Source organism: Accipiter gentilis, unplaced genomic scaffold (genome assembly GCF_929443795.1).
Source record: "Accipiter gentilis unplaced genomic scaffold, bAccGen1.1, whole genome shotgun sequence".
NCBI lineage: Eukaryota > Metazoa > Chordata > Aves > Accipitriformes > Accipitridae > Astur > Astur gentilis.
The window spans coordinates 1,578,463-1,589,175 of record NW_026060952.1 but is presented as its reverse complement, the minus strand read 5'-3'; the positions used below and the strand labels follow the sequence as shown (position 1 = coordinate 1,589,175).

The 10,713-nt window shown below is 52.1% G+C and overlaps 1 protein-coding gene across 1 annotated transcript in view; it reads right to left on the bottom strand.

The window, feature by feature from the left end:
- Positions 1-2,115: 2,115 nt before the first annotated feature.
- The window catches only part of LOC126037140 (electroneutral sodium bicarbonate exchanger 1-like), a 176,055-nt gene continuing 167,457 nt past the window's right edge, over positions 2,116-10,713 (bottom strand). The window contains exons 4-12 of the mRNA XM_049797412.1: positions 7,600-7,713; positions 7,101-7,262; positions 6,237-6,488; positions 5,349-5,417; positions 4,632-4,805; positions 4,395-4,532; positions 3,816-3,916; positions 3,190-3,294; positions 2,116-2,919 (exon numbers count right to left, since the gene is read on the bottom strand). Coding sequence (XP_049653369.1) covers positions 3,207-3,294; positions 3,816-3,916; positions 4,395-4,532; positions 4,632-4,805; positions 5,349-5,417; positions 6,237-6,488; positions 7,101-7,262; positions 7,600-7,713 — 1,098 coding nt within the window. The 3' untranslated portion in view covers positions 2,116-2,919; positions 3,190-3,206. The remainder of the gene's footprint in view (positions 2,920-3,189; positions 3,295-3,815; positions 3,917-4,394; positions 4,533-4,631; positions 4,806-5,348; positions 5,418-6,236; positions 6,489-7,100; positions 7,263-7,599; positions 7,714-10,713) is intronic.

Sequence of the window (10,713 nt, the reverse complement as noted above, 5' to 3'; positions counted from 1 at the left end):
GTCCAGGGGCACCCGCCGAGCCGGCCCCGATGGCCGACATCCCCCAGCTCTGGGCCAGGGGCGTGGGGAGCTTGTGGCCGGGGTGATCCCCACGGGGTGAGCCGCTGTGCCGGTGGGACAGGGTTGCAAATCGGGGAGGAGACTGGCATCTAGGAGGTGAAAGGGGAGAGGTGGCCCCAAATATTTGGGGAATTCTCTGCAGATGGGCTTTACTGGGCACGCGCCGCCCGGGCGAGGGCAAGGATGCTCACCGGGGCTTGCTGAACCCCCATGCGAAAAGTGCCGGGGGAACGGGTGTGATGGGGATGGCGAAGGGGCCAGAGCAGACTGGGGTGCCATACCTGCTGGTGGTGCCTGGGGGGCCTGGGCTGCAGGGAAGGGCTGCTCCCGTGCGGGCAGGCGGCACGGGTTGGCTGAGCCTGAGAGAATGAGACAGGAGCGATGGCCGGCGGTCACCTCTGCTCTTGTCCTCCAAGAGCATCCCTGGGCTGCAGGGGTTGGGGTCGGTCCCTACCTCAAGGGTAGAAGGTTTTGGGGAGCACGAATGGCTGGAAAAGCTGGGGCGCTGGGGGGCCCCAGGGCCCAGGCAGTGGGAGCTGCGTTGGTGGCCGTGCCATGGTCCCTTCTGGCTGTTAGCTGCCAAGGACTCTTTGGCGTCTCCCCGGAAGGAATGCGGGGGCTCCCTGTGTTCCGCCCCACCCCCAAGAGCCTCCCCAGCTCCTCCTGGGGAGGGAAAGAGTTAAGGGAGGCTGGGGTGGCCCCGGGGCCTACAGGCGGCTCTCGGGGTCTGCGGGTGCAAATGCTCTTGGCTTTCAACAGTATTTTTCCGGTGGGGGAAGAAGAACAAGTTGATTCAGCCGAGCCGAGTGGGCACCAAGCTGCAGCCACAGCCTCCTTGCGCCAGATGGCAAATGCGTTTGTGACCGTTGCCCGCGCTTCTGTTCACTGCGTTGACCGGAGCGAGGCAGAAATAGGAAAAAGGACGTCGAGGGCATGAAGGAAGGTCATGCAGTGTTGCTCGGTGGCACGCTTTCCCCCAGCCCTCGCTCCAGTAGTGCTGTCAGGTCTTTCAGTCTCCTGCTGGGAAAAGCAGCAGCTCTGGATCCCCCTGGGAGGGGGTGGCCCTTTCCCTGGGTGCGTGACACCCCGGAGGAGACAGTACCCGCTGCCGCGTGCTCCCAGAAAAGGACTGGATTCTGCCCAACGTCCGGTGTCAGGGCGCTGGGGCTGTTTGCGCTCTACGGGATGCCAGGGATGGGGTTAGTACATCCCCTCCTCGTGCTTGGAGGATTCGGCGCTAGCAAGGACACCCCAAGGGTACCAAGGACACAGGCCTCTCGCTCCCGCTGTGTGAACAGTGTGTGGCCTGGGGGAGTCGGGACAACTGCCGTGAACCGGAGGCCAAAGATCTCTCCTGGCCTGTATCCTGGTAATCAAAGAGATTGCGCTCTGTTCATGAGGCACCTCTGGCTGCAAGATTGTGCAAGGCCATGTGCTGCGTGACTTGTGGCAGGGACCGATGCTGGGGGCATGAAGGCAAGCGCGCTTCTAAAAGCATAAAACTCCATTTCATTTCAGAGCGCAGCTGAGCCACCCCGCTCCTCAAGACTCTGCCATCTGCACCGCTGTGGCTGGGACCGGGCAGTGCTGCACATCCCAAAGGCCACCAAGTCACACCCGTGTCCCTGCTTTTCCGGGAGCTTCTGCGATGCGAGCGATGTTCTGGGGGCTGATCTCTTGGACTACAGCTACCCCGTCCCTGACCGGCAGCTGGCCAGGAGGGTTGTGTCCAGGGTGGAATTCCACCTCTCTGACAAGAACCTGGCCAAGGATGCTTTCCTCCTGAAACATGTCCAGAAGAACAAGATGGGCTTCGTCAGCATCAAACTGCTGACGTCCTTGAAGAAGGTAGGCAGCGCGTTGCGTTGGCCAGCCGAGGTGGGAAGTGGCCTCCATGTGGAAGACGCCTGGATGTCTGGGTGTCTGGGTGTGCTCTGGCTGTCTGCCATGGCCAAAACACTGCTGTGTTATCAACAGCTTTCTAGCTACCAGTACAGAGCACAGCACTACGAGGGCTGCTGTCAGGTAAAGGAACTCCAACCCATCCAGATCCAATACAGAAGGAAAGTGGAGAAACAACAGAGGGAGCAGCCCAGGGACACAGAGCCCCAGGTCTCATCTGGCCGCTCCTGTGACCATACGGTGTATGCAAAATCAAATACCTGAAGTGCTCCCTTAGATGCAGTTTACAGCCAGGGGACAAGAAGGTGGCAGTTCTGCATTTTGCAGCTCCCAGGCTGGTGGCAGAGCCAAAGCAAAAAAAACAAACCCCAAACCAAACCAACCAAGAGAGGTAAAACTGGAGCGCAGGGAGCAAATGCTTTTCTTTCACCTTAGGCCAACTGCTTGGACGCTCTCTATGCTGCCCTGCCACAGAGGGCATCCCTCTCGTACCAGTAAGAGACATAAGAGTGAATTAAAGCCAGGACCCCAAACCACACCAAAAACCTGGTCGTGATGAAGAAGAAAGTGGAGAATGCATCAAATATAACAGAAAATTATTTTGGACATTCCCAGTTTACATTTGGAAAAAAGAGAAAAAAAAAGAGGAGGAATTAGGTATTAAAAGAAGAGCACTGAATGATAAAGCCATAGCAGTCCCTCTACCACTACAAACCCACACCCCCACACACACGTACGCACACAGACTTAACACCACCAAACTCCCCTTGACTGTGACGTTCACCTCAGCTTGCTGGTCTAGAGATACTGAATGCCTGAAGCACACCAAGGATAACTGAAAACATCTGCATGGCTTTAATGGGAATCCTCCAACTGAAACAAAGCACTTTCTCCCTCTGTCTGCGTTGGCACATCCCCGAGTCACGCTCTCACTCCTCTCCTTCAAAGTCAAGATTGCTAAACGGGAAAAGCGGGAGTGGGGAAAGGCGAAGGGAAGAGAAAAAGAGGGAAAGCATCATCAGTGGAAGACCTGCCAGCTGCTGCTGATTCAGCCCTGTTTGGGGGACCACCCCAGCAGAGAGGAGTTGGTTTGCATGCCACGGTCCTCACTGCCTGTTCCCAGGGACAGGCCGTTTGCTCAGCCTTGCCGGCCAAAGCGTGGGAAAAGCGTAGGTGTGCGCCGTCGCTTGCTGAGGAGCACGGTCACGATCACATGCAATCCTTTACCTTTTTCCTCCCTGGATTCAAAGGGTTTCTGTCTTCAAAGTGAGAGCCTTCCATATGGTCGTTTGTGACATTTCATCCAGGATAACAATCTCAGAAGGATCAGTCCTGCAATAAATATTTTACATAGCAATCCGTGATTATGGGAACTGATGCCACCAAGGGCATTAGCATCAGCAAGAGGAACAGCGGAGCCCCGAGAATCAAAGCTCTGCATAACCGTGGGAGGTTTTGCTGGATGAGGAGTTTTGGGAGGCAAGCCGGGGAGCTGCAGAGCAACAGCTCTGTGCAAAGGCTCTTGCTGGGGCTTAGCCCCGGTCCGGGTTCCTAAGCCACTGCTGGTACAGATCACGCCTGCAACTCCTCATGTGTTAAGTATGAGGATCTCCAGCTACCGTAAAAGCACTGATGAGGCAAGGTTTGGGGGTCAAACGCGAGTGCTGCAGCCACTCTGCTTGCGGTCAGAGCCTTGCAATCACTTCCTGCAGCCCTGCCCCCGAATTCGATTTTCCCACCAAGCTGCCTGCTGGTTTCTGTGGGATGCCCCACAAAGAGGCAAGTGGAGAAAACTCTGCCAAACACCATCAAGCTAATCTTGCCGGGGGTCCTGGCGCTTGGTGGGGCTTTACCCGTCACTGCTTTGCTTTGGGATATCCACGTCACTGGTCTTCCCCACGTTCAGCTGAACTGAACTTGCAGCAGCAGCAGCTTCCATGGCCCTCCTGGACTCCTGATGTAAAAAAGGGACAAATCACGTTCTCTGTCTTTGATCAAAGTGGAGATAAGCTGAATGCCCAGCACAAACTTAGCAGTCTGCCCTCCGCTTCTGCCCCTTGGCAGCTATAGGTATTAGTGCAGCAGGGGAGAAACCGTTCACTCCAAAGATTTCGGGGCAGGGGGACTGTGTGTTCAAAACATGATTATGAGCAAGTCTTGCCAGCAGCAGCAGCCGCAGCAGCATCTAATAATAATCATCATAATGATAATGACCTTTGTGAAAAATGACTCGTTTTAAAAATTACACCTGTATTCAAGCGTTCAGCTCACTGCTACTTGAGGAAACAAAGGTTACAAAAGTTACAGGCTATTGGGATCTATTTCGATTGAGTGCTGATCTTCCCCCAACATTTCCAGACAAGCTGTAAGAGAAACAGGCAATCTCACAGACACACGGAGATGTCCAGCCCCGAGGACACAGCAAGCCTTACCTCTTCTTCTTCTCCGGCTTCATTTCTGGCATCGTCCAACTTCTTCTTCCTTTCTGGCATAAGGTCATCCAGAAAGCTGAGCTCTCGCTTTGAGAAGCAGAAATCCATCGCTTTCCGGACAAATACGAGAGCCAAAACCTTCATGAATAAGAGGGAAGATGCGGTGAGCTCAGAGACGATGCCACCTCTCACAACAACGCTGCAAACACCCCGCTGCCGAGCGGTGGCAGCTCTTACCATCATGGGAAAGATGATGGCGGCACGGGACACCTTGATGGTCCAGAGCAGGACGAGGCAGGTCAGCTGGATCGCCGTGAAGAAATGCACCTTTCGCAAGGGCACGTGCCGCAGGTAGATGAAATCCGGCTGGTGTTTCGCTGGCATCCAAAACAGCTTCAAGCGATCAAAGAACTGCGAAATAAAAGGGAAAGGTTGCCACCTTGGGACTGCGGCAAGTTTCTGGCCCTCTCGAGACGTGGAGGCACTTTGCAGCATCTCGCTTGCCGTCAGAAATACTGGATCCCACCGCATTCCTCCTGGGAGCAGCACCCATTTTCCCTTCGCTCCATCTAGCAACCGGCTTGCCCCTGAGAGCTGCCCACCAAACGGCAACTATTCCATGCCATTCCATTATTAGCATTTCTCGGCCCACTGAATCCCCCCGCGAGGATTTCCACCAGTGGTAGAAACTGCCTTCCCTTTGCACCAAATTCCCCCGCTTTTCACGTAACCAAACACTGACCTGCCCTAAACCCTGCAACAGAGAGCGCTGAACTTGCCTGGTCCTCCCAGCCCTCTATACCTCCTGTGCCTCCACCAATCTCTTTCTTACACAAAAGAGTTTCATTGCTTGCTCTGCGAGAAGTTTTTCCCATGCCACTGCTTTTTTCCCTGCTGCTACAGAGACAAAATACCAGGGAGCCGACATGCTGCACGCTGTAAAAGAGTCCGTACCTGAATTCTTCTGAGCGACAACACACCCATGTAGAGAAAGACGCCATAAAGCACAGGCATTGGTATAAACTGGGGGGGGGGGGGGGGGAAGAAAAAAAAAAGAAAGAATGCAATCGTTTCTTTTTCTGTATTGCATTTTCAGTATTACCACCCTCTTCCACAGGCACTGCCTAAAATTGCTTGAAGCTTTCCAGCTTCCATTCAGGCTTAGAGATGGGTCAGATATTAACCATTGTTTTGCCATTTTGTGCGCACGAATGAGCTAAGGCTCTGCTTTAGGCTGAACTTGGGAGTTATCTCTCCTCAGAATAATCCTATTTTCCAGAAAGGTTGGAGGAAAATAGGCGATTTCACCCGTGCTACCCTATGCCGCATTCTCTGGCGGTAGAAGAAACACTTCTGCCTATTCTTGGGGCAACAGGCAAAGGCCACAGGCCTCCTTTTAGCCTAGAGACGAGATTACTTTGTGGGAGGAACGTGCAAGGAAGCCCACAGGGATGACCTCAGTGTGTTTAGCTCCTGGGAACGGCTGCTCCGCGGCATTTGGGGAGCAAATTGCAGCCACTAAAGGGCTGCCTGTTTGAAACAGAGCAGATGTGCTTGTCTGAATATGCTCAACTGTAACCCATAAACATGGGTGGGCCTGAAAGACACCCAAAAATTCAAGCAGTTGCGTTGCTTGCTCGCCTCGAGCACACCAAACGGGGGCCTGAAGGGCTGCAAAACCTAACCGAGGCTGGTTCCCACCGTTGGTCAAGCCCCAAGGGTTGGGACCACCTCCTCCTCCTCCGCTCCACAACTAACTACTCAGGCCTGCAGAGAGGGGAGTGTTTTTCTGTAACCTCCAACAAGCTCACGGTTGTTGGGTGGTTTGCATTTTCCTCTTACCTTTAACACGGAAGTGAAGAAGACAGAGCAGCCCATGAGCACAAAGATCAGCAAGCCAGTGACTCTCTGCTCTCGTATCCCCAGCAACTTGGGTTGTTCTCCTGGAGCTGAGCAGTCAGACTCTACTTTGAGGCTATTCACGTGGGTGATGGACAGGACGGTCGCAGCCACAAACCAGGGCAGCCCCATCACAGAGCACACCCCGAGCATCACGGCCACCACAAAAAGGTCCAGGTGGTACCCGCATCCTTTCTGCAGGCAGGAAAACAAGAAACAGAGCATCCCATAGCACAAGAGCAAGGATAACGTCGCAAGTCAGACTCAAACCCTGCTCGAGCACAAGTCAACTTCTTCAGAATTCAAAACAAGAAATGGAAACAAGCAAGGGTGTATGCAGGCTTTGCACAAGCACCTGGCATGAAAATCTGGCAGGAGTTCAGACACAATGGATATGCAGAGCTTGTGCATTAAATACTTCTCCAAAAAACAACAAGCCACAACCCAAAAGCACCAAACCATTTTTTCCACTCACAAAGAAAACTGCACCACTTGCAAGGAAGGTGTGACTCTGAGTTATCCCTGGCAGCGCATCAAAACAATTCATTCCCCACACCTGCTGCTGCTGCCATTTTAAAACAAAAACGCAGTTCTCTATTGCTCCAAGATTAATTTGCTCCTCCAAAAGGTTGCTCATCTGAACTGCCCTGTCACTTGCTCCCTGCATCATCGTTAATCCAGGAGAGCATCCTGCCACGCAGCCTGACCTTGTCCCAAACCAATGCCTTCAGAAAGCATCGGGAATAAGAGCTTCCCCCCAGACCTGCAGCCCAGAAGGGGCTGGAGTCATCTCTCGCAGGCCCTTACCTTCAGCTTGTGCTCCTTCCTGTTCACAATAACGGCACTGATCTGCTGGTCCATGAATATCAAGATGGTGCAGAGCAGAGCTGGGACGAGCGCAGCCAACACCGTCCACCAAGGGTTGGGTCCTATGGGGTTGATGAACCACCCGCGGTCGTCTCTGGTAGGCTGCAACAAAGCCCATACATCAGCATCGTCTCCCAGCCCAGGCACTCCACTGGCTTTCATTTTCCCCTCCCTCCTTGCGTCAGAGCACCTCCCAGCCCTGGCTTCATGTCCCCCTCTCCCGGGGGCTTCAGCAGTGCCAGTCTCCTCCTTGCAAGCAGCTCTAGATACTTCCCCTGTAGGTATCTAGTTTTGGGGCCATCTTCTCATTTCTAGGAGGAAGCAAGGCACTTGGAGGTGGAAGAGGAGATGGTCACACCACCAGCATCTCCTCCAGACTCAGCCCTGCCCTGCCCCGGCATCACCTTGTGGCACCCCCACGTGCCAAAACACCCCGTACCTTGAACGCATGGGGGACCTGGAGCTTCGGCAATGGGATCCCAACCACAAAGTCAAGGAGCACCATGATGACGATGGTGAGGAAAACAGCAAAGTTGCTCACTGTGGACCGTACCTGGGGCGAGAAACCAGAGGTGAGAGGGGCATGGCAAACAGGGCCGTAAGGTGAGATGCAAGAGTTGCAGACATCCACAACATTAAGGCTGCTTAACCAAATCCCACCACCCCTCTGAGCACATGCAGCCTGATCCCTTGCTTAGATACTGCTGCTGTGTTTGTCCCTGTGAGATCTGGGGTCAGACAATAAAAAAAAGCTTAACTAGGCCAACAAGGGTTGGTTTAAGTCAAAATCTAAAAATAATAATAATAATATTAAAAATAAGAAAACACATGTCTGCCACTACAGCTACACTCACAGCTACAATGGCAACAAGGCACTGAGGCATCCTTTAGTCCTCAAAAGGAAGCTCCTCATTCGAATCTACTTTCCACTCGAGCACATAATGCGCAGAAGGTAGGGGAAAAAAACCAAACCGAAAACCCCAACCCCCAAAACTTTGGGAAACCTGACTTCCTACTACCTGAGGAGAAGAAAAAAAATTAAAAAAAATCAAACCCCAAAAATCTTCAATCTGGGGCAGGTCACGAGGCAGGTGGGAAACGCTACGATGATTTTGCACTCATGGAAATGAGTGTGGGACATCCAAGCTCTTGGAGGGCTTGGCCTGCAAGGCCAACGTTTCCCAGCTTGACCAAGGCAGGGCAAATACTGCTTAGTGCTCCAGGAAAGCCATTTTGGGAAACGAGTGCGGAGATGGACACTGGCCACCTCCTTCTACTTACTCTGGTTGGAAAGTAGCGGCTGGTTTTAAACTTCTTCAAGAAGCTTGACAGGGCAAAGGTGGCGAAGAAGAGGATGCAGCACCAGAAGAACACGTCAGGCGTGTAGGGGCCGTCGCGTCCACAGGCAGGTCCTTGAAACTCCCCACGCAAATACTGACATTTCTGGAGAAACAGAGCGTCAGGACACAAAGGCAGTGCACGTGCGGCAGGGAAACCTCGCATAGCTAGGGGGTTTTGAGGATCTTGGTCCAAGATCCACAACCCTGTAACTGCTCCTGCCAATGGAGATTTATATTTAATGAGCAGCAGCAGCTGAACAAGTGACACATCGAACTACACAGCGGAGAAATGAGATGTGAGGAGACACCATACGCTAGTAACACATTACAAGAAACACTCATCCAGGTGACACTCTTCCATCAGTTGCTTGCATTCATAGCACTGTGTTTCCTTAACTGCATCTGGCTTCAGTCCTCACATCTTCCCGCAAAAAACAACATGCCAGGCTCTCCCAACCCTGTGAAGAAAACCTCATCAGCTTTCCTAACTAAAAAGTAATTCTTTTAAAAATTATTTTTAAACCTGAAAAGGACTAGGATTCACAGGACTAGCATCATTACATTCACTTCACAGTCCTCCTCAAAATGGGAGAACAAAAGATAATTGACGTGACAAACGCCACAGTTACAGACGTTCCTTCCTGGGGGTGCAGTTCGCACACCTAGGAGCTCATGCATGCACGAATGGGTGACGCCAGGCAGCAGCCTTCTTACGTGCCTCTGACCTCAGGAAGAAACAGATAACATGAATACTTTTACTCCATTTGCATCCTGAGGACCAGAGATGAAGCCCAAGATTTGCCTAGATGACACAGTCAGTTCCTTTAAGGGATGAAATTGTTCGTTTGAGTTTGGCTTCAAGGACTCCCACAGCTGGCGATTAACTAAGAGGTATGCTACAGCGAGGAGCCCGACACACAGACTGCAGGACAACTCATCACGCCAGGCCTCTGAGCTTGCAGTTCTCCGCAGGGCCCGGTGCTGCCTGAGCAGGTGGATGGACTTCCCAGTTCCAGAAATACAAGCTCGTGAATCAAACCCTCCTCAAGCACGCAGGCAAAACTGGCTGCGCTTTAGCGAAGCAAACCAACAACGAGGCTTCCTTTGTTTGGGTGCCTCCTGTCTGACGATGCTCTGGGCTACTTTCTCTTCCTGGCAGCAACAGGAATAAGTTGCTCTCATACCTACCAGCTTCTGACAGAGAAAGAGGATGATCTCGTTCTTGCCTGCTAGGACCAGGGGTGGCAATAACGCAGTCTGCCGAGACTGGAAGGGGATGCCTTGGAGGCGGAAACACGCGGGTGTTCATTACTCCTGGGCACTCGGAATCACGGGAGGAGATGATGCCGAAGGGCCTGATCCGATTCACAAACTGACGCACCTTAGGACTGAAAAGGCTTCTCCTTCCACTAACTTACTTTTCTCTGCAACAACAGCCTCAGGAGAGTAACTTCTCCGTAACCCTTTACACTACAGCAACTACAATACTTAATCCTAATGTACCTTACAAGAAAACTACTGCGGTCTTCTCTACTAGAGGGCCAACGCTGCTGCGCTTTACATTTTATTAACCTTTTGAAACAACGCACTAGCTTTCCTTGCAATCGCATTACGTGGGCTTCCTGGGACTTTATATATGCACGTTCGTTTTCTCTGGCTAAATCAGATTTGGAACGCAGGGGTGGCCATCTGAAAACACTGCAAAACATTCTTTTTACATACATCAGTTCTCTGGTGAAGGCAACAACTGAGGAGGATCTTCAGCTAATGTAAAACTGCGAAGCTCAGAGGAGTCGTACTCCAGCTAAAGATCTGCGCACTACTAGGCAGGAATGTCAAATTAAGCAATGCCCAACAGATACAAGTCATTGGACCTTTTCTTTTACAAGTAGGAAAGAAAGGGTACACAGAAAGATAGTGGTCTGTAGAAAATGCATGTAAATCATCAAGATTTCCAAGGATTACTCGAATCGCTTCCTGGAGAGGCCAAAACAAGAAAGGAAGGAAGAATATTAACAAGATAGCCACAATCCCACTGCCAAGTACAGTTTTCAGGCTTGGGAAAAAAAAATAACATTACAGTTTGCAGGAGTCATGGAAGAGCAGGTTCCAGATATTTTGCTTTTCCTCCTCCCCTTCTTCCCCCTGCTCCCTCCCATCACCTTAGAGCACGCTGCCCTAACAGATTCACAGAAACTGAAGTGAACGAATAT